Source organism: Nipponia nippon, unplaced genomic scaffold (genome assembly GCF_047370975.1).
Source record: "Nipponia nippon isolate SJK-2023a ecotype South Korea unplaced genomic scaffold, ASM4737097v1 scaffold_29, whole genome shotgun sequence".
Lineage (NCBI taxonomy): Eukaryota > Metazoa > Chordata > Aves > Pelecaniformes > Threskiornithidae > Nipponia > Nipponia nippon.
This window is the reverse complement of record NW_028262346.1, coordinates 4906923-4932995: the sequence shown is the minus strand read 5'-3', so window position 1 is coordinate 4932995 and position 26073 is coordinate 4906923. Positions and strand designations below refer to the sequence as shown.

The 26073-nt window shown below is 45.3% G+C and overlaps 1 protein-coding gene across 1 annotated transcript in view; it reads right to left on the bottom strand.

Moving 5' to 3' along the window:
• LOC148054954 (uncharacterized) overlaps positions 1-25703 on the bottom strand; it is a 56770-nt gene extending 31067 nt beyond the window's left edge. Inside the window, exon 1 of the mRNA XM_087763648.1 lies at positions 24224-25703. Coding sequence (XP_087619774.1) covers positions 24224-25691 — 1468 coding nt within the window. The 5' untranslated portion in view covers positions 25692-25703. The remainder of the gene's footprint in view (positions 1-24223) is intronic.
• Between the last annotated feature and the right edge of the window lie 370 nt (positions 25704-26073).

Here is a 26073-nt window from a genome sequence, read left to right as displayed (position 1 = left end):
ACTTTAGATCTTATTTTTGCAGACTCAGATAAAATAGAATCATAGTATCGTAGAATCCATAAGGTTGGAAAAGACCCTTAAGATCATCGAGTCCAACCGTTAACCTAGCACTGCCAAGTCCACCACTAAACCATATCCTCAAGCACCATGTCTACCCGCCTTTTAAATACCTCCAGGGATGGAGACTCAATCACTTCCCTGGTGTCCCGATCTAGTTATGGGTGGTGGAACAGAAGGCGTGGCCACGTGCGCCACCGCGGAGGGCCACGTGTGCTCCTTATATAGGGGCTCTCACGCATGCGCAGATCGCAAATGTGTACGTGTGGTTTGTCATGGACGTGCTGCCCCCGCCTTGGCTCTTTTTGCGCATTTAGTCCCTGCGCAGGTGCACGAGGTTGTTTTTCTCAAAACTGTGGAGAAGAAGGTTTTCTCGAAGCGTGACGCTGGACGGCGCTACAGTGGCAATGTCGAGACACAACCACATTTTCTATAGGTCCTTTACACCTGGGCAGACTGTTCCAATGCCTGACTGCCCTTTTGGTGAAGTTTTTCTTAATATCCAACGTAAACCTCCCCTGGTGCAGCTTGAGGCCGTTTCCTCTCATCCTATGGCGTGTTATTAGGGAGAAGAGACCAACCCCCACCTCACCACAACCTCCTTTCAGGTACTTGTAGAGAGCAAGAAGGTCTCCCCTCAGACTCCTCCAAACTAAACATCCCTAGCTCCCTCAGCCACTCCTCATAAGACTTGTGCTCTAGACCCTTCACCAACTTTGTTGTCCTCGTCTGGACACGCTCCAGCACCTTGATGTCCTTCTTGGAGTGAGGGGCCCAAAACTGAACACAGTACTCAAGGTGTGGCCTCACCAGTGCTGAGTACAGGGGGCACTATCACCTCCCTGGTGCTGCTGGCCACACTATTCTTGATACAGGCCAGGATGCCATTGGCCCTCTTGGCCACCTGAGCACACTGCTGGCTCATGTTCAGGCGGCTGTCAACCAACACCCCCAGGTCCTTTTCCGTGGGGCAGCTCTCCAGCCACTCCTCCCCAAGCCTGTAGCATTGCATGGGGTTGTTGTGACCCAAGTGCAGGACTCGGCACTGAGCCTTGTTGAATCTCATGCAGTTGGCCCTGGCCCAATGATCCAGCCTGTCCAGGTCCCTCTGCAGGGCCTTCCTACCCTCCAGCAGATCGACGCTTCCACCTAACTTGGTGTCATCTGCAAACTTACTGAGGGTGCGCTCGAACCCCTCATCCAGATCATCAATGAAGATATTGAACAGGACCGGCCCCAAAACTGAGCCCTGGGAAACACCACTCACGACTGGCCACCAACTGGATTTGACTCCATTCACCACCACTCTCTGGGCTCGGCCATCCAGCCAGTTTTTAACCCAGCATAGAGTGCACCCATCCAAGCCATGAGCAGCCAGCTTCTCCAGGAGAATGCTGTGGGAGATGGTGTCAAAGGCCTTACCAAGTAGACAACATCCACAGCCTTCCCCTCATCCACTAAGCGGGTCACCTTGTCATAGAAGGAGATCAGATTAGTGAAGCAAGACCTCCCTTTCCTAAATTTTGCAGAGTAAAAATATCTCATGAAGGGATTAGCCAAAGATTTTTCCTGAATATGCTCACTAATTAGCTATATCCTCAGGGGTACAGGGAAGGGAGTGAGTCCTGGGAGGATATGGTCCCAATGCATCATGAGGGAGCAATGTGGCCTGAAAAGCACCACCTGGTTCAGATTTTCAGATTATTCTAAGGAACATTTTTTGTTCTTTACCGCATGATCTTTTCTCAGGTAAGAATTAGTTCTCTGTTTTTTTTGGTTTTTTTTGTTTTTTTTTTTTTTTAAGATAATATTCTTTCCAGTATTACAAGTGAGTCTTCTCTCTGTACTGGTATCTGGATAAATGTCATTCAGGTTGTTTGGCCAATTTGAAGGAGCAGAGACGGAAATGGGATGAAGGCATTCACTGCATTTGACAGGAGTTTCCAGATCTCCTACCAGCTTTCTGTTTTGCTTGGAAAAATCAGTTACTTCTTATGCTAAAGTTCTCCCAAAACCAAGAAGACAAGTACAGTGATGTTTTTTTCTTTGTTTTGTTTTATTTTGTCCATACTGGTCTTTGGGCAAGGACATATTTTTCTGTGGATGCACATATACAAAGACCTTGTTTTTGCAGCAGTCACGAGAGCAGATTGAGGAAATAGATTTCTCCTAAAGGAAGGCTTCATGTGGGTGCATTTAAGCGACTGAGTGAAGGGATTTTTCTTTCCTGCCAGAGAGACCCATAGTGTTAAGCTTTTTGCTGGCTCACATTTGTATGTTGGTTTTACTTGTGACATATTTCTCTCATAAAAGCTGAAAACATACCATCTTTTGAAAAAGGCAGACTCTCTCTGTAATACAGTCCTATGGCTTTAGGATGTAGGACTTCATGTGGAGCCTTTAATGTTTAAGCCAAATTTTGGGGGAATTGCTGTTCTCAGCCTGGTATCTTGGAGGTTTTACAGCACATTGCCAAGGCTTCCTCAGCTCTTCCAGTAAATACCTTTCCATCTTTTGTATGGTGGGTATCTTGTCCAGGTGAAACCATAGAAAATCTTGGCCATAAAACTTGTAAATATCCGTGTGATGTTGCTTTTTCAGTGTGGTGCTCAGAAAGATCACACAATGTATTGGTAAATGAGTGGAGAAGGTAGGTGTGGATGACTGCAGAAGTACTACCATAAGACACTGAGAAGCAATAGCAAAAATACAGTTACATCAGAAGTAAAGTTATGCCTGCCAGAGTAAATTCCTGTAATATCGTCTCCACTAAATAAAAGCAATAGAGAGTCTCATCTGTCTGGATGCTGGGATAGCTAATCAGGGCATGGACTGATGAGAAATAATTTAGCAATATTCTACTTTCTTGAAGAAAACTAACAAAAGCCTTTGAAGTCACCGTTTGTGATATCTCCTCACTCCTGAGTGTGTAACATGACAGCTGGATGAAAGATAATCAGGTAACCTGATGGTAATCACTTTAAAGGATTAGATGGAGAGAATGACTTGATTGATGCACCTGTTGAATCTCTTTTTTTTTTTTTCCTACCAGTTCTCAGGAAATCCCTTCCCCATCATTTCTTGAGTTTTGTTAAAAATAAAACAATAAAAATCATTCTAAAGGGAAGTTTTCCATTTGATTGTTTATTTTATACTGTCTGTGAGATCACATTGGGGTCCTTCTAAAGAGAATCAGCACAGGTAAGACCCCTAGAGTGGAGCATGATGAGGTTTTTTCTTGGCTGTTATGGTTGTGCATTTGTTAAACATCTTTATCTGACTTTATTTTTCTCCCTTAGCCCATGACCAGAATTTAATTGCAGAACACACAGGAGGAAGCCTGGATCTACTTTATCCCCCCACAAACCTATGGCAGCTGGTGGTTTGGGTCTTTGTGTTACAGGAGCTGAGAGAGCTACCAGGTTTGCATTTCAGACTTCAGTCACTGCATAAAGTTTCAGAGAAATAAACTCAGTTTCCTATACGGTCTTCTGTTAATATGTATTAATAGGAAATGCTTGAGGGTTAGGATTCTGCTCCAGATTAAATAGCCTTAGAGAGGTGTCTGCGTGTGACGTGGGTGTCTTAGCTCCCTCTATACCCAGTGACTATGATTATTTAAGGATCTGATGCAGTGCTCGAATATAAGATGTCTAGTACAAGGTAGGACATTTCAGGGTATCCCACATTGTTTCCATCCACCATTCCAAAAGGGCAGGGCTCTTTTTTGGGCCCCGTGTCATATCTGCCAAGCCTATAGGGATGTCTTGGCTATCGCCTATTTCTCTTACCTCCTTCACACTCAGGCACCTCAGTGTCAGTGTCTTAGTGTGGAGCTGTATCCCCCCTGGCATTGCAAAGCAGTATGAATCTTTTAGGTATGTCCACTATAATTTTTGATGGTAAGGGAAGTATTTATTCTGCTGTCTCTGTAAAAGAATTCTGAATCACAGTAATGGATTTTCTGTTAGATTTCATCACTACTTCTTTTTCCTTCTTATGATGTTCAGGATATGTATTTCTCTAGTGTGATTCATCTTCGTGCAAGTTAAATGCCATTTTCCCACAACTGTAAAATTCTGATAGTCCCATACATTTCATACTGTGCTGCAGGCAGAAGTAAAACATACCAGTATTTTTTTAGTACTAGGGCTGTGCTAGAAATTGGGGTAAGAAACCTGGTCTTAGCATTTCACTTCTTTTTTGCTTAGGAATTCTTCAGAGTAAGATTAGTAAGCCACAAGTTTCAGATGAGAGGGGCAATCACTGCATCATTTTCCCTGCTGCCTCCAGAGATCACATTGTCTCTCCTGCATGGTAACACTGCATTAGAAAACAAAAGAAATACTTTTATTAGATGAAATTATGTTCAAACTCTACAGAGGCAATTACATGGGATGCAGTTACATGGGATGCAGGTACTGCCTTCACGGAGTTAATTTTACCATCAAGGACTTCTTGTTCATAAAAAACCAAAACAAATCCCCCAAATACCCAAACAAACAAAAACCCACAAGTGATTTTTAATTTTTTTTTCCTCCTCAGTATAATAATGAATTGAGTAAAACACTGCTACATGAAGGCATGAAATGCATACCTTCTTAAAAAGCTAAGTCTTTGTCTCATTATGGTTCTTTATCCGGCTAATTAATTTAACTTTCTATTATAATTCTTCTTTTTAATCACTGTCTTTTCAATTTCCTCACTTCATTCATATCATCTTCTTTCCACTTATGCCCTGATGCTTTAATTCCACGCCACAGAATTCAGCAACTATTTGACTTGCTAAATCTTTATAAGAATTTTTAACACAAACCTATTAATCTCAGACAAAGTGTTCTGGAGCTTTTCACTTGTATGCAGTAAGGATACTCTTCAGAGAGGAGGAAAAACTTCCAAAAGAAATATAAATCAATATCTTAAATTACTCAAATGTTCAATATGGCACCAGTAGCTGTTACATATTTTTTTCTCTCCTTCTGAGATTCACATACATATGCTCAGCAATTACTGTACTGTCACATTTGCATAAGAGGACATTTTTTGATTAGCAGATCTTGGACTCCTGTTTTCATTTTTCAAGTGGGGTCGCTTTTATTCTCTAATTTTTCCTTATTCCCTCTTCATGTTCTGTTATACCTACTCATGTTTTCCTTTGCTCTTGTTTTGTTTTCCTGAGGGCTTGCTGTCTCCAAAGCTTTGTTTAGTATTTGGTTTTGTAGTTAACATCACACAGTAATGGGATATCAGGAAAGCAAGGCATATGACATATTAAAGTTTAATGAATAAATTGTGAAACCATGTGATAAACGCCATGCTTTCACAGGGGCTAGCCAGGAAATAGAGTGATGTACCACAAGATCCTACAAAAACTGTAATATACTTTATAGTTACTCAGCTTTTCATGCTATCAAGTTTGTGTACTCTGAGGGAAATATCTTGTGTTTTCATCAGCTTTGTACGTTTTATGGAATTTAAACACTCTAACTGCAACTATAGCCATCCAGAACCTCACCAAAACAGGTTGGACCAGATTCTTGGCATAACCATGTCAGGTGGGATGTTTTGATTGACCATTCTCTTTACCTGCTTTACAGGAGTTAAACACTCAAAATTGTGAGGGAAACAAAGCCAGAGAGCTTTGTTGGGTTTGTAATGGTATTCAGCTGAGCATCTCTCCCCATACATATGGCTCTCACGCTACATCTCAACTCCCCTGTTGTTTGTGTGTACATTAAAGCTAATCAGCTTTCAGTATGTTTCTCCACAGGCTCATATCAAGAAACATACGCTGCTTGTTGCTTCTAAATGGCAACTCTTTAAAAGCAACTATCAGCAAGCAACTTTGCTCTAGCTTATGAAGTAGCTATATTACACTTGCAGCAGAGGCAGAAACTCCTCCTTTTTCCCCCATGACACTGTCCCACTCTGTGCTTACCTTTCCATATGTACTTCTCCCCCTGCACACTTTGCTGCTGCTGGTCTTTTATGTCTGACAGACCCTAATGGCTTTAGCTTGAGAGAAGACCTTTCCAACTGACATGTACCTGTCTGTTTTGTGGTGTTGGTTTTTTTCCATGGCTGGGGAGATCACCTGTGCCCACAGCCTGATAGAAATGGATGGATGAAATGAAACTGAGTGGCCCATCCATAAGTCATCCACCTCTGGGAGATTTTGACATAATTCAGTCTCAAGGTGTTAATATACAAGTAAAAGTGTTCAAACACTGTTTAGAGTTAGATAAGACAGTAAAACTGAGCACCAAAATTTAGTTTCAGATAAATCCCCTGCCACACCAGCATATGACTGTTGAGGACTGTTATGGAACCAGAATTGTCTCGACATTGCCGTTCTACGGCCATCTTCTGGCTTCGACATCCAGCCCCCAACGAAAGCGCCACAGGACGCCTGCGCAGAGACCAGGGCGCGAAAGGTGGGACCATGAACTGCACGTATGCCTGCACAGAGACCAGGGCGCGAAAAGCAGAAGCGCAAACTGCACGTATAGCAGACCCGTTCTGCGCATGTGCATGGCCCTATAAAAGGACCGCGTGCGCCTTTTGAGGCTCTCTTCTTCTTCTCCTCCTACCCCACGCACTCCTTGGAAGCTGCTCCTGCGGACACAGAGGCTGGACCGGCTGGACCTTTGATCGACGGGATAACGCCGGACTCGGAGTGGTGGTAGCTAGTTCCCCTACGTGGCCCTCTTCTCACCTGCCCGAGCATGCTCTTTCTCTCTCTTTTCTCTTGCCCGCTCTTTTGCTCTTTTCCCCTCTCTCTCTCTCTTTTCCCCCCGTCTCCCTACCCAGTCCTCACCCCTTTTGTTCACCAAAATAAAGTCAAAGGGTTGTACAGCATTTGACCTCGTTTGTGTCTTAATCTCGTCCTTGGGATCATATTGAAACCTCCCCCGACATTGGATCGGGACAACGACCTAGGTGAGCAGGAATCACAAAGAGGAATTTTAAGAGACTCTTTCCTCTTGTTTCATGTTGGACTTTGCAGCTGACAGACATACAAACAGTAAAGGAAAAAATGCTGTGATCCACTGCACTTATATAATATTTTCTTCGCAGTGGCAAGCCAGAGATTTATGAGACACAAAGCAAAAATCTAGTGGTCATGCTGGGAAGAAATGTTGTGGCCTGGAAACATGTTTCAGTGCCTTGCAGGTTCTATGTAAAATCAGTCTAATTGAAAAGCCACTTCAGGAAATCATTCCCAGAGATGCTTTTGAGCGGCACTGAGGTGGATAAGGAAACAGTAGACAGCAATATCTAGCAGGAACCAAGAAGCTGAAAGATTCAGAGAAGTTTCCATCTGACTGGAAGTCCTGAATGTGTCAAGCACTTGGTCATCCTGTCTAGAGGAGCAGAGCAGGAACCGATGGACCATGCTGGAACTTCCTGAGACCGCAAAGCAATGAGCTACCAAGAGGCTTTTCATCCATTATGATCCAAAGAACTCCAGACAGTAAAGAAGGCAGGAAGCCTAGGTTGCTATTCCAGCAGTGAAAATTCATTTAATGTTGCGTATGAAGACTGGGTAAGATGGAAAATATTACAGCTGAAATATGTCTATGCCAAGTGATGGTGAAAATTTTGAACTTGAAAACTACTAGAGCACAAATGGGCTGAGCTTCATCCATAGCTTGTCTCCTCACAGGCAAATTCTTGTATCTATATGAAGATATAAGAAGGTTGTTAAAGCAAGGGTATGAAAGAAGAGTACTAGTAAAATTAAATTCAGGAGAATAGCAGAATAGGAGCAAATAAACGTAAACAAGCCTAATTCTCAAACTGAAGAAAAGAAGGACTTTTAGGATCCTTCCTATCAAAGCTCTGAGGTAGAAAGCTTATTGAAGAGACTATATTGATAAAATTGACATTTTTGACATGTTGATAAAATTTGTCTGAGTGGGATGTTGCACTTACGCTGTAACGAGAATAGAAGGGATAAAGCTGGTAGATGGTGTGGGAGTGACACCTCAAAGAAACCCAGTTTGGTTCCAAGTTGTTAATTTAGGCATCCAGGGTATTAACTTCACACAGATCAGTGGTCTGATTGAACTTAATAGAAGCTTCTAGTAAAGATCTGTTTTAGGCCATGGAGTGAAACGAGAAAACAAGGGGAGATTTTGCTTAAAGCACAGGTAAAATTAAGTTACAAGTTATTCAGTATAAGAGTCAAAGGCTGAGCGTTTCAGTTATGAGTAAAACAATTGCCTCCAAAATCTTAAACTATAATATGTAAAGGCACTGCTGTAAATATATATAACCATTTTTCTATTTCAGATAAAAATTAATGTTAAGTTTGTTTTTTTCTAAGGACTTTAAATAGGGGGTGAAATGCTGCCTATTAACTTATAACATTTCTTTCAAATAAGCTATGTTTCCAAATTGGAGAGAAATTATGAATACCATAGATGAGGAATTTAATTGGATGAAAAAAACTAATTAACATTAACTAACTAAGAGTTTTTAAAGTTTTTGTTGGTAAAAAAGTCAAAATTCAGCAGTCAGATAACAATAATTTTGCTAAAAACATTTCACACACCTAAGTTCTGGGGTGAGGAAAGCAATAAATAGAAATAACAGATAATAAATGACAACAAAGGAACAAAAATGAAGACAGACATAGCTTCCAAGTTATATTGATTTTTGAATTGCATAAAATGGGTCAGGTAATTTAACACACCATGGGGAAAATTTGCAGTGCATGCTGGTAAAGTAACTTAAAAAGGATTTAAGTATATTTGGGACATACCATTATATATAACCCTTACAAAATATAAAAAATAAAATGGTTAATTCTTGCTGAAGTGTTTAGTACCTGTGTCTATTCTGTAATTAAAAATAAGTAAGATTTTGTTCTCGATCATATAAGGATGATGAAAAACATTAAATTAAAACATTAAATTCATCTACAGCTAAGATGAGAATATTTATACCATAATAGTTATAATAGGGTTTTCTGGGGTTTGGGGGGTTTTTTTGTTTGTTTGTTTGTTTTAAAAAAAAGATCAGAAAACTTATCTGTAAGAATTCTGAAAAATCTGGACAATATCCTTGGCCTGTTGATGCAATGTTTTGTTGGTTTTTTTTAAAACCGTTTGGAACATCAGGGATAATTACACATTTTAGAATGCCAGACACCATGATTTTGAGGAAAACAATTGTTAGGACTGATTTGATTCCTTCAGAATAAAATTTAAATTGGGAAAGTTAACTGCATAAACACAGTAAATTTCATGGTGTCACGTCCCACCTGGGGAGGAGGGGGGAGGAGTGACAAAGATTCGCAAATCCTCTCGGTGTGGATTAAGGTGGGCCAACACTCAAGGTCCGTACACAAACACCAGCTTTAATAGAAAGCTTCTATAGAGACAAATATTGAGCACAAATATTCGATACCCGCCAACCCTCTCACAGTTATATCCACCCCAGCTATGCGGTTTTACAGAAAATCAAGGTAGGCTATGCAGTACTTGACTTCAATTTCACAACTTTAACAACTTAATCACCTTAGGAAAAGTGAAAGAGAGAGAGAGAGAAGGAAAAGAGAATCACCAGTCCTGGATCCAGCGTTGGTCCTGCCAACAAGGGTATTCGGTGAGGGAAGAAAAAGAGTGAGGAGAAGTGAAGGTTCTTATAGAGATGTTGATTCTGCACAGGGTGCTTGGTGATAATAATTCCACAAATCACGCACGCACGAGCATGAGCACGAACATAAACACGAGTACCAGTACACACACGAGCACCAACACACACTACCGTCCAGTCTTTGGTGCCAAGATGTTCACTTTTGTCGGCTTGTTAGCTCTTCTTCAAGGTTAGAGCCGTTAGTTTTCCACAGTTTGTTATCTTTTAGCTCCCTCCCAAATTCCTTTCCCAAGGCACAAGTGGTTAGTAGTTTTGCTAATTGGAAAATTACATCAGCGACCAGTCAAACCAAGAGGAGTGATACCAGGACTGTCCCCCAGGCAGTAGGTGTGGGGGGGAATAAGACGCTTCACAGACCATGGGGAATGGGGCCAAGGCAAGGCCTCCCTGTCTCCACAGGACTCCCTCCCTCACCCTCACTCCAGGGTACTGTCCAGTCCTGGGTCCTAGTGACCATCGCTCTGCATTGTGGTTTTAGCACCAGGCTGTTTGAGACATCTTGTTGTTTTACACTAGCAATTCTCTACACGTGGAACTTCATTTAATACATAACAAAACTCCAAGTGAATAGTTTGATTGTCTAACTACTATATAGTAGCAGTAAAGCATATGTTAAATAGTTTGTGAACTAGACAAACTGTAAATATTTATGTAGTCACAAATTGATATATTTTACTAAAAGATGTTTCTAATACAAACCTGAGGACTGAAAGTAGGTGTCTTTTTGTTGCTTAAATCAATGGCAAAGAAAACCCATGAATATGTTCATCTAACCCGTTACAAAAATCTACAATCAAACTTCTGTTCTATTCACGTAACCTAAGTTGTTTTTAAGTTCAATGAATTTCATTTAGTGTACTTATATTTTGTGTGTACATATGTATATGCACACATGTGTGCTCAGTGGTAGATTCTGGACATGAGCCTTTAAATTTACTCATGGAAGCAAATCCTCCATGGAACATTCATTGTTTTGTTGGGTTTATTTATTAGATAAAGATCCCACCTGAAAATCCACTGTCTCCCAAACTACTTGATATTCAAGCGACTGATCTCCAAGAAATTAAAAACACTGAAGCAAATGTCATTAAGGAATGTACAAAGCTTTCAGACATAAATCTTATGCTAAGAAGGCATACCCAAATGGCTCTTTGGGCAGCGTGGAAGCCTCTCACAGCCAACCTCTTATACCTACAAATAGCCTATATGAAACCAAATGCAATCACTTTTGACAGGGAGGATGGACCAGCTACCATAGAATCATAGAATCATTAATGTTGGAAAGGACCTCTGAGATCATCGAGTCCAACCTGTTAACCTAACTGCCTGGTCTACCTCTAAACCATGTCCCTAAGCACCACATCCACTCGTTTTTTGAATACTTCCAGGGACTGTGATTGTACCACTTCCCTGGGCAGTCTGTTCCAAAGCCTAACCACTCTCTCCATGAAGAAATTTTTCCTAATATCTAATCTAAACCTCCCCTGGCACAACTTGAGCCCATTTCCTCTTGTCCTGTTGCTTGCTACCTGGGAGAAGAGACTGTCCCCACCTCCCTACAACCTCCTTTCAGGTAGTTGTAGAGAGCAATAAGGTCTCCCCTCAGCCTCCTCTTCTCCAGACTAAACAACCCCAGTTCCCTCAGCCGCTCCTCATAAGACTTGTTCTCTCGACCCTTCACCAGCTTCATTGCCCTTCTTTGCACACTCTTCAGCACCTCAATGTCCTTCTCGTAGTGAGGGGCCCAAAACTGAACACAGTACTCGAGGTGCGGCCTCACCAGTGCCAAGTACAGGGGCACTATCACCTCCCTGGTCCTGCTGGCCACACTATTCCTGATACAAGCCAGGATGACATTGGCCCTCTTTGCCACCTGAGCACACTGCTGGCTCATGTTCAGGGAGCTGTCAACCAACACCCCCAGGTCCTTTTCCTCCAGGTAGCTCTCCAGCCACTCTTCCCCAAGCCTGTAGCGTTGCATGGGGCTGTTGTGACCCAAGGGCAGGATCCGGCACTTAGCCTTGTTGAACCTCATGCAGCTGGCCTCGGCCCAATGATCCAGCCTGTCCAGGTCCCTCTGTAGGGCCTTCCTACCCTCCAGCAGATCGACACTTCCACCCAACTTGGTGTCATCTGCAAACTTACTGAGGGTGCACTCGATCCCCTCAGCCAGATCATCAATGAAGATATTAAACAGGACCGGCCCCAATACAGAGCCCTGGGGCACACCACTCACGACCGGCCGCCAACTGGATTTGACTCCATTCACAACCACTCTCTGGGCTCGGCCATCCAGCCAGTTTTTTACCCAGCGCAGAGTGCACTTATCCAAGCCGTGAGCAGTCAGTTTCTCCAGGAGAATGCTGTGGGAGACATTGTCAAAGGCCTTACTGAAGTCCAAGTAGACAACATCCACAGCCTTCCCCTCATCCACTAAGTGGGTCACCTTGTCATAGAAGGAGACCAGGTTAGTGAAACAGGATCTCCCTTTCATAAACCCATGCCTGGCTGGGCCTGATCCCTCGGTTGTCCCGCACTTGTTGCATAATGGCACTCAAGATGACCTGCTCCATGACCTTTCCCCAGCACCAAGGGCAGGCTGACAGGCCTGTAGTTCCCTGGATCCTCCTTCCAACCCTTCTTGTAGAGGGGTGTCACGTTTGCTAGCTTCCAGTCATCTGGGACCTCCCCGGTTGACCAGGACTGCTGATGAATGATGGAGAGTGGCTTGGCCAGCTCCTCTGCCAGCTCCCTCAGTATCCTTGGGTGTATCCTGTCTGGCCCCATGGACTTGTGAGCATCCAGGTGGAGGAGCAGGTCGGTGACTGCCACCTCTTCAACAACTGGGGCTTCACTCTGCATCCTATCTCCATCTCCCAGCTCAGGGGCCTGAAACCCCTGAGGATGACCAGTCTGACTATTAAAGACTGAGGCAAAGAATGCATTAAGTACCTCAGCCTTCTCCTCACTCTTTGTGGCAATGTTTCCCTCCGCATCCAGCAATGGAGGGAGATTCTCCTTGGCCCTCCTTTTCTCGCTGATATATTTGTAAAAACATTTTTTGTTATCCTTAACTGCAGTGGCCACTTTAAGTTCTAGCTGGGCCTTTGCCCTTCTGATTTTCTCCCTGCATAACCTAACAGTAGCCTTGTAGTCTTCCTGAGTTGCCTGCCCCTTCTTCCAAAGGTGGTAGGCTCTCCTTTTTTTCCCGAGTTCCAGCCAAAGCTCTCTGTTCAGCCAGGCCAGTCTTCTCCCCCGCCTGCTCGTCTTTCGGCGCACGAGGACAGCCTGCTCCTGCACCTTTATGACTTCCTTCCTGAAAAATGTCCAGCCTTCCTGGACTCCTTTGCCCTTCAGGACTGCCTCCCAAGGGACTCCATCAACCAGGCTCCTGAACAGGTCAAAGTCTGCCCTCCAGAAGTCCAAGGTAGCAGTTCTGCTGACCCCCTTCCTTACTTCACCAGGAATCGAAAACTCTATCATTTCATGATCACTATGCCCAAGATGGCCTACTACTGTCACATCACCCACCAGGCCTTCTCTGTCGACAAACAAGAGGTCCAGCAGGGCACCTTCCCTGGTTGGCTCCCTCACCAGCTGTGTCAGGAAGTTATCTTCCACACACTCCAGGAACCTCCGAGACTGCTTTCTCTCTGCTGTGTTGTATTTCCAGCAGATATCTGGTAAGTTGAAGTCTCCCACGAGAACAAGGGCTAGGGATTGTGAGACTTCAGCCAACCGCTTGTAGAATACTTCATCTGTTTCCTCGTCCTGATTGGGTGGTCTGTAACAGACTTCCACCAGGATATCTGCCTTGTTGGCTTTCCCCCTGATCTTTACCCATAAGCACTCAACCTTATCATTACCATCATTGAGCTCTAGACAATCAAAACACTCTCTAACATATAGAGCTATCCCACCACCTCTCCTTCCTTGCCTATCCCTTCTGAAGAGCTTGTAGCCATCCATTGTGGCACTCCAGTCATGGGAGTCATCCCACCATGTTTCCAGCCTGTCCAGGTCCCTCTGTAGGGCCTTCCTACCCTCCAGCAGATCAACACTTCCACCCAGCTTGGTGTCATCTGCAAACTTCCTGAGGGTGCACTCAATCCCCTCATCCAGATCATCAATGAAGATATTGAACAGGACCGGCCCCAACACTGAGCCCTGGGGAACACCAGTCGTGACCAGCCGCCAACTGGATTTGACTCCATTCACCACCACTCTCTGGGCACTCAAGATGATCTGCTCCATGACCTTCCCCGGCACCAAGGTCAGGCTGACAGGCCTGCAGTTCCTCGGATCCTCCTTCCAACCCTTCTTGCAGAGGGGCGTCACATTTGCTAGCTTCCAGTCATCTGGGACCTCCCCGGTTGACCAGGACTGCTGGTAAATGATGGAAAGTGTCTTGGCCAGCTCCTCCGCCAGCTCTCTCAGTATCCTCGGGTGGATCCCATCTGGCCCCATGGACTTGTGTGCAGCCAGGTGGAGGAGCAGGTCGGTGACTGCCACCTCTTCAACAACTGGGGCTTCACTCTGCATCCTATCTCCATCTCCCAGCTCAGGGGCCTGAAACCCTTGAGGATGACCAGTCTGACTATTAAAGACTGAGGCAAAGAAGGCATTAAGTACCTCAGCCTTCTCCTCATCCTTTATGGCAATGTTTCCCTCCACATCCAACAAAGGAGGGAGATTCTCCTTGGTCCTCCTTTTGTCACTGATATATTTGTAATGGTCTTTAATGGTGGTGTAATATCTTTAATGGTGGTGGCCAGTTTAAGTCCTAGCTGGGCCTTTGCCTTTCTAATCTCCCTGCATAACCTCACAACATCCTTGTAGTCCTCCTGAGTTGCCTGCCCCTTCTTCCAAAGGTGGTAGGCTCTCCTTTTTTTCCTGAGTCCCAGCCAAAGCTCTCTGTTCAGCCAGGCCGGTCTTCTCCCCTGCCTGCTCGACTTTTGGCACATGGGGACGGCCTGCTCCTGCACCTTCAAGACTTCCTTCTTGAATAACATCCAGCCTTCCTGGACTCCTTTGCCCTTCAGGACTGCCTCCCAAGGGACTCTGTTAACCAGGCTCCCGAACAGCCCAAAGTCTTCCCTTCTAAAGTTCAGGGTAGCGGTTTTGCTGACCCCCCTCCTTACTTCTCAAAGAATCGAAAACTCTATCATTTCATGGTCGCTGTGCCCAAGACAGCCTCTGACCACCACATCACCCACCAGGCCTTCTCTGTTTGTAAACAGCAGGTCCAGCAGGGCACCTCCCCTGGTTGGCTCGCTTACCAGCTGCGTCAGGAAGTTATCTTCCACACACTCCAGGAACCTCCGAGACTGCTTCCTCTCTGCTGTGTTGTATTTCCAGCAGAGATCTAGTAAGTTGAAGTCTCCCATGAGAACAAGGGCTAGGGATTGTGAGACTTCAGCCAGATGCTTGTAGAATACTTCATCTGTTTCTTCATCTTGGTTGGGTGTTCTATAACAGACTCCCACCAGGATGTCTGCCTTGTTAGCCTTCCCTCTGATCTTTACCCATAAGCACTCAACCTTATCATTACCATCGTTGAGTTCTAGACAGTCAAAACACTATCTAACGTACAAGGCTACCCCACCACCTCTCTTTCCTTGCCTATCCCTTCTGAAGAGCTTGTAGCCATCCATTGCAGCATTCCAGTTGTGTGAGTTATCCCACCATGTTTCCGTGATGGCAACCACATCATAGTTTTCCTGCCGCACAATGGCTTCCAGCTCCTCCTGTTTATTGCCCATGCTGCGCGCATTGGTGTAAATGCACTTCAGTTGGGCTATTGATCTCTTCTCCAACACAGACATCCACGCCTAGGCTCATCCCTAGCAAGCCTGGTTTTATCCCCTTCCCCCTTCGCATCTAGTTTAAAGCTCTCTCAATGAGGCCTGCTAACTCCTGAGCCAGAATCCTTTTGCCCCTTTGTGACAGGTGAACCCCATCTGTCTCCAGCAGGCCTGGTGCCATGTAAACTGCCCCATGAGTGAAAAAAACAAAATTCCACTGCTGGCACCAGCCTCTGAGCCATGTGTTAATGAGATGGGTCTTCCCGTTCCTTTCCGTATTCCTCCCTGCTACTGAAGGGATGGAGGAAAACACTACTTGCGCTCCTGATCCTTCAAGCAATCGCCCCAGTTCTCTGAAATCCCTTTTGATCATCTTTGTACTTCTCTCGGCTACCTCATCGCTGCCAACCTGAACAACCAATAGTGGGTAATAATCAGACGGTTGTACCAGCCTAGGGAGCTTCCTGGTAATGTCTCTGACCCCGGCCCCAGGGAGGCAGCAGACTTCCCTATGGGATGGGTCCAGTCAGCATATTAGGCCCTCTGTTCCCCTCAGAAGGGAGTCGCCTATGACAATTACCCTTCTTTTTTTCTTACCAGCGGCCGTTGTAATGTGTGGGGCTGACTGGCTCCCCCTAGTCAACCCCCTGGATGGATCTTTGTCCGCATCATCATCCTCCTGGCCCTCGAGTTCCAGAGCCTCATACTTATTGTGTAAGGGTACCTGGGAAGGCGAGGTAGGCTGAGAGAGGATTCACCTGCTGTGCCGAGCAGGGATCTGTTTCCATCCCCCTCTGTCTCTTAGGTCCCCTCCTGCTGCCTGGTGGCAAGAGGGTAGGGGAGCTGCTCCTTCTCTTGATGCTTCCATCTGGCGTGCTCATCTCAGGGATGGTAGACTGGTGGAGCCACTCCTTATCTCCCTCTTGCAGTCCCTGATACTCCTCAGTCTTGCTACTTTTTCTTTCAGCTCTGCCACCAGGCTGAGCAGATCCTCCACCTGCTCACACCTCACACAGGTGGTGTCTTGGCAGCCCTCTGTTACTAGAGCAAGGCTCTGGCACTCCCTGCAGCCAGAGACCCGGGTGGCTGCATGTTTTAGTGGGAGCTCCATCTGCGTCGCCACATCCCTTCTGGCGATGGCTCTTGCCCGAGTGGAGACCATGGCTAGGTCTCTTCTGGGAGGGCGAAGACCACAAGTAGAGCTCGCCGTCTGACTGCACCCTGCCTGCGCGAACTGCCGCGCCACGCCCTGATCACTAGCGCTCCCTAGGGGCGTTTAAATCTCCCGCGGTTACCCCGGCAACGCCCAAGCCCTGTCTGCCTCGCTCACGAGAGCTGCGAGAGCTGCTGGTTTTCGGCACAAAAGCCCCACCAGGCTCTTTATCGGGTTCCCCGGCTCGGGAAACCCCCTTTTCCACCCCAATCTAGCGCCCAGTCGCAGGACTTACCGTTACTGAGAGGTGCATCCCAATGCAGACCTGGGAGGTAGAGCTGCCAAAGGAACGAAGCTCAGAAAAGGAGGTTGGTAGCAATAGGGTTATACAACCAAAAGCTGAGCCCTACAGCTGCTGAGTTTGGACCACACTGTAAGCAGCTACTTCTCAGGGATGAAGTCATTTTAGCCCAGGAGCCTTGCTAGCTGCTATTCATAGATTCATGGAGCTTAAGGCCAGAAAAAGCTATTAGCTCATCTAGTCTGATCTGCAGGCTATTACATTTCACCAAGTTACCCCTGTACTGAACTACAGCTACCAAGTTGACCAAGGCCTTGCTCTTATCTCTCCTTTGCAAGAGTTTTATCTTTCCATGAGACTCTAGACTGCAGCATCAAGTTGTGGGAGAGAAGGAAAGGGACAGGGAATCATGTAAAATATTAGCCAAAGTGTAAAATGCAAAAGTCAAACAAACCATAGATTTATAAAACAAAGATATGATTTCCTTTTTGATATGAAAGACTTTTTCTCTACCTCTGAACTTACACCTTTACAACATCTCAAGAGGGTCATGGAAATATAATTGTTACCTGGAAAGTGGGCCAGGAAGGCAAAATAACAGAAAAACAAAGTGATTTTGTTAAACTGTGTGAGAAACTGACTTATCTGATTTGGAAAATTAAGTATGATTTATAATATAATGCATTGGAAAAATCAATAACAGAATGTGTTAACATAAAATAAAAATTGTAGCAAGATAATGTAGATTTTTAAGTAAAAGTATTGACTGAAGATTCCAATCAGCAAAATGCATGAAGGTTAATCCAGAATATGCTTAGGAATAAATGAATTCAATTTGAATGTATCACTAAAATTATTTGTATCACTAAAATGGAGTGATAATTGAATTCTTTTTCTAGTCTGAAGCATGGGAGATAGTAGCACCACAACATAATTACTTCTCTGGTTAAATATATTGTCCTTTTTTGTGGAAATAATTTGCTTTCAGATTCATGCTGAGAAGCTACCAGCTCTCTTTATCATAATAGAATTTAACAAAATGTAGCATTCCTTCTTCATCAAATTAAACCAATTTGGAAAACTGAAGAGTCTTTGGGTCTCAGCTCTTCAATCATCCTCCATTGTTACACTCAGATGAAAAAACAGGGCATTAAAATAAAGTCTTCAAAAAGGGACTGACTGTCTTTTCTTATAATTATAAGGGCGGGGGGGAGAAGAAAGGGGGAAGATGTCCTTTAAGATGGAAATGACTCAAAGGATTTTGTGAGAGGTACACAGACTACATCTTTGGATTGCTGGAGCTCTGTTACAGTCACCTGGGGAATGCCAGCAGCCAGAGCAGCTTACTCCAGCAGAGCAAAGCCTCAGTCTATCAGAGATATCAACCACATCCACCCCGCCCCACCCCACTGCTCCGGCATGCATTAGAACAGGGTAACTGATTCTGGGACTTATTTTGTTTTTGCTGTTTCTTGCAGCAAGTCCTGGTGTGCAGAAGGGTATGTACTTACTCAACAGGTCGATAGCACAAGTTGTCTCCTATTTGTTGATGCTGGAAAACAATAGGGTTGACTGTTTATTTTGAAAGATTCCTGAAGTATTATAGCCACACAATTATCAGCCATTTAATAACATTTTGAAGTTGAGAACTTCTGATATTAAATATCATTTTAAACTTTCGGTAACTTTTTCGGTAAACTTTTGATAGTTGTTTTACAGGCTCTGATTCGAGAGCTGATCCTTATTTAATACACCTCACTGAATAAATAGGTGCAGGGGGGCCATATATGGCAAATGTTTTTCTCTAGCATGTCCTTAATTAGATCTTCTCATAATTAGAACATCTCTCATAGTAATCTGTTGCATTTGATGTAATTTCAGGGAACCACGGTGACTAGATCCACTTTAGCAAGTAGTGCAGCCCAATAAGAGCAAAACAGCTGGTGTTGAGGACCTGACATCTATGCTTTGACACTGAAAGGGTTTTACTTCAAACTGTGACTTGGTCCTGTTTCTTGCACCCATCAGTAGTGTATCAGTGTGCATCAGTGTGCTTCTGGAGAACATTTTCTAGAGTGTGTCTTCTAGTATAGTTTTACTTGAAAGGAACCCAGTTCACATAGTCCAAGAGACTGCCTGGTGAAGTCATAACCAAATGAGAGGTGGCTACCTAAGCATGGTGAGTGGAAACAGGTGAGATATTTCTTTGCAAAAAGATCCTTTTCACCTCAACTGAAACTTTATTTCATAAAGTCATTCAGGTTCCATGTTTATAAGAATATTTGTGATGTTCCAAAAAAAGCATACTGTTTGAAAGTCTGGTCTCTAGGCCCTGCTATGTTTGGAGAAGCTGGACCCAGACTTTTAAAGGTTTTCAGTCTCCTACATGTCACAGAAATGTTGGAAAGCTCATTACTCAGATGCTTTTTGGGGCATGCCAGATTCTTGGTCATTGTCTCTGCCTTCAAGTCCTTACCTACAAGTAATCTATATTGGTGAAAGCATCCTACTTTTCTTTCCTTTCAAGGCTCTAATATCTCTATCTGGACCATTTTTTTTCTAGGGATGAGGTGATCCACAGTAACAGCGTGGAGGGCATCCCTGTTGTGGTTTAACCCCAGCCAGCAACTATGCACCACACAGCCGCTCACTCACTCCCCCCCAGTGGGGTGGGGGAGAGAATTGGAAGGGTGAAAGTCAGAAAACTCCTGGGTTGAGATAAGAACAGTTTAATAACTGAAGTAAAATGAAATAGAATGATAGTAGCAGTAGTAGTAATAATAATAATATAATACAATAATAATGTACAAAGCAAGTGATATACGACACAATTGCTCACCACCCCCTGACTGATGCCCAGCCTGTTCCCGAGCAGCAATCCCTTCCCCCCCGGCCAACTCGCCCCAGTTATATACTGAGCATGATGTCATATGGTATGGAATAGCCCTGTGGCCAATCTGGGTCAGCCCCCCTGGCTGTGCCCCCTCCCAGCTTCTTGTACGCCACGCAGAGCATGGGAAGCTGAAAAGTCCTTGACTGGTGTAAGCACTACTTAGCAACAACTAAAACATCAGGGTGTTATCAACATTATTCTCATCCTAAATCCAAAACACAGCACTATACCAGCTACTAAGAAGAAAATTAACTCTATCCCAGCTGAAACCAGGACAGTATCCACCCCTTATTCCATACCATATACGTCATGCCCAGGTCTTTCAAATACATTCCAATTAATCACTACCACTTTTCCAGTCATTTGATATATTTTATATATATATATACACACACACACACATATAGATATAATTTCCCTAGTCTATAGGCTATCCCTCTAAAATGTTTGTTGAGTTCATTTAGTTCATGACTTTAGGCTTCATCTGTCATAACAGTCTTTCAGGGCAGGAGAGATGGTGTGTGGTGTTGGACTGTTGTATGCTGAAGTCAGTTCTGGTTCCATCACCACTGCACTTTGTTCAGTTTCCTCAAAGTTTGTTCTTCATTAATTTGGGTGATTCTTACTGTATACCATTGATATGGCACATAGTAATCACAGAAGTGATGACATCCAGTATTATATAGCAACTAACATTATACAATTCAGTTCATTGGCTATTTTCACCCAAAATCAAATCTCCTTGAGGTACACATCGGACTTCCCCGTCCTCCCGCATCACCCACCAAGTGCATCCAGGTCCTTGAGCAAAAGCAATCCCACGAATGGGTTTACCTCTGCCTGAAGCAGGAGTAACCCAGACTGTCTTCCCCATCATATTTTTTAGGTGCACTACAGGGACTTTATCCCCCTCTGCAGTATGTAAAAGTCTTGACTGGGCAGGGCCAGCTCGATTGGCAGATCCCCTAGTGTTGACTAACCAAGTGGCCTTTGCTAAATGTGTATCCCAGTGTTTGAATGTCCCACCACCCATTGCTTTTAGTGTAGTCTTTAACAGTCCATTGTATTGTTCGATTTTCCCAGAGGCTGGTGCATGATAGGGGATGTGATATACCCACTCAGTGCCATGCTCTTTGGCCCAGGTGTCTATGAGGCTGTTTCGGAAATGAGTTCCGTTATCTGACTCAGTTCTTTCTGGGGTGCCATGTCGCCACAGGACTTGCTTTTCAAGACCCAGGATAGCGTTCCGGGCAGTGGCATGGGTCACGGGATATGTTTCCAGCCATCCGGTGGTTGCTTCCACCATTGTAAGCACATGGCGCTTGCCTTGGCGGGTTTGTGGGAGTGTGATCTAATCAATCTGCCAGGCCTCCCCATATTTATATTTCAGCCACCGTCCTCCATACCAGAGAGGCTTGAACCGCTTGGCTTGCTTGATTGCAGCACATGTTTTGCATTCATGGATAACCTGTGCAATAGCGTCCATGGTCAGATCCACCCCTCGATCATGAGCCCATCTATATGTTGCATCTCTTCCTTGGTGGCCTGAGGTGTCATGGGCCCACCGAGCTAGAAATAATTCACCCTTATGTTGCCAGTCCAGGTCCACTTGAGCCACTTCAATCTTAGCAGCCTGATCCACCTGCTGATTGTTTTGATGTTCTTCAGCGGCCTGACTCTTGGGTATGTGAGCATCTACGTGACGTACTTTTACAACCAGGTTCTCTATCCGGGCAGCAATATCTTGCCACAATGTGGCAGCCCAGATGGATTTGCCTCTGCGCTCTCTGCTTCCATTGCTGTAACCAGCCCCACAGGGCATTTGCCACCATCCATGAGTCAGTATAGAGATAGAGCATTGGCCCCTTTTCTCGTTCGGCCATATCTAAAGCCAGCTGGATGGCCTTCACCTCTGCAAACTGACTCGATTCACCTTCTCCTTCAGCAGTTTCTGCAACTTGTCGTACAGGACTCCATACAGCAGCTTTCCACCTCCGATGCTTCCCCACAAGACGACAGGACCCATCAGTGAACAAGGCATATTGCTTCTCATTTTCTGATAGTTTATTATATGGTGGGGCCTCCTCAGCATGCGTCACCTCCTCCTCTGGTGATATTCCGAAATCTTTGCTTTCTGGCCAGTCCATGATCACTTCCAAGATTCCTGGGCGACTGCGGTTTCCTATTCGAGCCCATTGTGTGATGAGTGCGACCCACTTACTCCATGTAGCATCAGTGGCATGATGTGTACAGGGGACCCTCCCTTTGAACATCCAGCCCAGCCCTGGCAGTCGGGGTGCCAGGAGGAGCTGTGCTTCAGTACCAACCACTTCCAAAGGGGCTCGAACCCCTTCATAGGCTGCCAATATCTCTTTTTCAGTTGGAGTATAGCCAGCCTCGGATCCTCTGTATCCCCGATTCCAAAACCTCAGGGGTCGACCTCGAGTCTCCCCCGGTGCCTTCTGCCAGAGGCTCCAGGTAGGGCCATTCTCCCCGGCTGCAGTGTAGAGCACATTTTTTACATCTTGTCCTGCCCGGACTGGTCCAAGGGCGACTGCATGGACTATCTCCTGTTTAATTTGTTCAAAGGCCTGTCGTTGCTCAGGGCCCCATTTGAAATCATTCTTCTTCCGGGTCACTTGATAGAGAGGGCTTACGATCAGACTGTAATTTGGAATATGCATTCTCCAAAAACCCACAATGCCCAAGAAAGCCTGTGTTTCCTTTTTGCTGGTTGGTGGAGACATGGCTGTGATTTTGTTGATTACATCCATTGGGATCTGACGACGTCCATCTTGCCATTTTATTCCTAAAAACTGGATCTCCTGTGCAGGTCCCTTGACCTTACTTTGTTTTATGGCAAAGCCAGCCTCCAGAAGGATTTGGACTATTTCCTTCCCTTTCTCAAAAACTTCTGCTGCTGTGTTGCCCCACACGATGATGTCATCAATGTATTGCAGGTGTTCCGGAGCCCCACCCTGTTCCAATGCAGTCTGGATCAGTCCATGGCAAATGGTGGGGCTGTGTTTCCACCCCTGGGGCAGTCGATTCCAGGTGTACTGGACCCCCCTCCAAGTGAAAGCAAACTGTGGCCTGCACTCTGCCGCCAAAGGGATTGCGAAAAACGCATTAGCGATGTCAATGGTGGCATAGCACTTGGCTGCCTTTGACTCCAGTTCATATTGAAGTTCTAGCATGTCTGGCACAGCAGCGCTCAGTGGTGGCGTGACTTCGTTCAGGCCCCGATAGTCTGCTGTTAGTCTCCACTCTCCATTAGACTTTCGCACTGGCCATATGGGACTGTTAAAGGGTGAGCGAGTCTTGCTGATCACTCCTTGGCTCTCCAGTTGACGAATCAGCTTATGGATGGGAATCAGGGAGTCTCTGTTGGTGCGATATTGCCGCCGGTGCACTGTTGTGGTAGCGATTGGCACCTGTTGTTCTTTGACCCTCAGCAACCCCACAACAGAGGGGTCCTTCGAGAGACCAGGCAGGGTAGACAGCTGTTTAATTTCCTCCATCTCCAAGGCAGCTATACCAAAAGCCCACCAGTACCCTTTTGGGTCCTTGAAATACCCTCTCCTGAGGTAATCTATGCCAAGGACGCACAGAGCCTCTGGGCCAGTCACAATGGGGTGCTTCTGCCACTCCTTCCCGGTTAGGCTCACTTCAGCCTCCAATACAGTCAGCTCTTGGGATCCCCCTGTCACTCCAGAAATACAGATGGGTTCTGCCCCTTCATAGCTTGATGGCATTAGGGTACACTGTGCACCGGTGTCTACTAAAGCCTTATACTCCTGTGGGTCTGATGTGCCAGGCCATCGAATCCACACAGTCCAGTACACCCGGTTGTCCCTTTCCTCCACCTGGCTGGAGGCAGGGCCCCTCTAGTCCCCGGTCATAGCATTCGTTACTCACTTCTTGTAAATGCAAATCAAAAACCCCTTTATTGAGATCGGAAGCAAAATCAGCCCTTTTATCCTGTCTAGGGAACTGCTCACTGGAAACTGGAGCAGCAATTTTCCTGGAAGAACCACCTTTTGTAATTGTTTTTCCTTGCAACTCACGTACTCGTGCCTCTAGGGTCGAGGTAGATTTTCCATCCCACTTCCTCATGTCCTCTCCATGGCCACGCAGATAAAACCACAGGGTGGCCCCTGGTGTGTATTCACTATATCTTCTCTCTTGAAGAGAGGGATGCTTACTCCTGATGGCTGAGATACTGGTCCGTACAGGTGAGGAGTAGGACATGTCCTCTTTGAATCGCTGGAACTCCCGGGATAATTTCTCAGCTAGCACGTCAGGCAGTTTCTCCACAGCCGCGACGCAGGCCCGTAGGGAGGCAGAGAGACTTTCTTCGTATTGTCGGAGTTGGCCAGCCAATTCATCCACCGTTGGTCCCTCTTCATCTTTCCAGGTCATTGTTGCCAATGAGTTTGCGTATGATGACGGTGCGCTCCGCACGAACTTCTGCCACATGGGTCGTGTGCACTGGACTTCATCTGGATCTTTGGATAACTGCTCATTGTCCAGGTCATTATAAATCACCTCCAGCACGGCTAATTCCCTCAGGTACTGGATACCTCTCTCCATGGTGGTCCACTTGCCTGGCTGACATAAAAAATCTTCCTTGAAAGGATACCTTTCCTTCACAGCTGCCAGAAGTCGCCTCCAGAGGCTGAGGACTTTTGCCCCTTTTCCAATCGCTTTGTCAATGCCCCCTTCCCTAGAAATGGATCCCAGCTGCTTGGCTTCCCTACCCTCTAATTCCAGGCTACTAGCCCCATTATCCCAGCATCGGAGCAGCCAAGTGATGATATGCTCGCCTGGATGACGACTAAAATCTTTTCGCATATCTCGCAGCTCACTCAGGGACAGGGATCGGGTTGTTACCATCTCATTTGTGGGTTCTGCCTCTTCCTCCTCCTGTTCTTGTGATGGCCCTGGCTCATCATCAGCCCTTACTAAACGAGTTGATTTTCTTGTGTATTTTTTCTTCTGTATAGGGGCAACTGATACTGGCACGGGTTGGTTCTCTGGTGTAGCCACAGCACCTGGTACAGGGGCTGGCGTATCGGCAGCGCTCGTCACAGGGGCTGGCGTAGCCGTAGTGTCTGTTGCCGGGGCTGGCATAGCTGCAACGCCAGTCGTTTTGTTGTCAGATCCAGAGACCTTCTCTTCCCCTTGAGGGTTCTGAATAGTGTTTAATACAGCTCGGTAGGCATGGGCCAGGCCCCAGCACATTGCAGTGATTTGTGTCTCCCTAGAATTGTCAGGATGACAGCATACTTTTTCCAAATGTTCTACTAATTTTTCAGGATTCTGCACTTGTTCAGGGGTGAAACTCCAAAACACTGGAGGGGCCCACCGTCCTAGGCATTTGCCCATACTCTCCCACACACCCTGCCACTCATAATTATCCAGCTTTGGGGCAGATCTCTGGATGATATTCTTAAAATGCTTATTAACTCTAGACAAAACCGAAACAATATACCCAAGAAATACCAATAGATGTATCATAACTACCCAAGGATGTTCAAGATACAAAAAAGTTGTTGTAATGAAGGAGGAAACATTATAGAAGGCAGCAGTGAAGGTGCTATTCTGTATTTCCTCCATAAAAAGCCTCTCAGAGGAAGAGGTATAATTGCTAATTGTCTCCATGAGGTGGTACCTGAAGTACAGTAACGGCTTCACTACAGAACCCAAATACCAGATAGCGCTCAAGGTCAGTGTTTTAATAACAAATCTCCCAGGCAAAACATCACTAATCACGGCAGAGCACAGAAAACTGCAACACCCAACACCAATCTTTAGCATGCACTGCAAAAACAAGAGCATGGTGCAGATCAGGTAGACTAATACCGAGAGCAGATGAATCAATATTATGACCAGCAACTGTTAACAGGTACAAATTCCTTAATACACTCTGATTAATCTGTTATTATCTCAAACCCTTTGCCCCACGTTGGGTGCCAAAAAGGACTGTTGTGGTTTAACCCCAGCCAGCAACTATGAACCACACAGCCGCTCACTCACTCCCCCCCAGTGGGGTGGGGGAGAGAATTGGAAGGGTGAAAGTCAGACAACTCCTGGGTTGAGATAAGAACAGTTTAATAATTGAAGTAAAATAAAATAGAATTATAGTAGTAGTAGTAGTAGTAATAATAATAATATAATACAATAATAATGTACAAAGCAA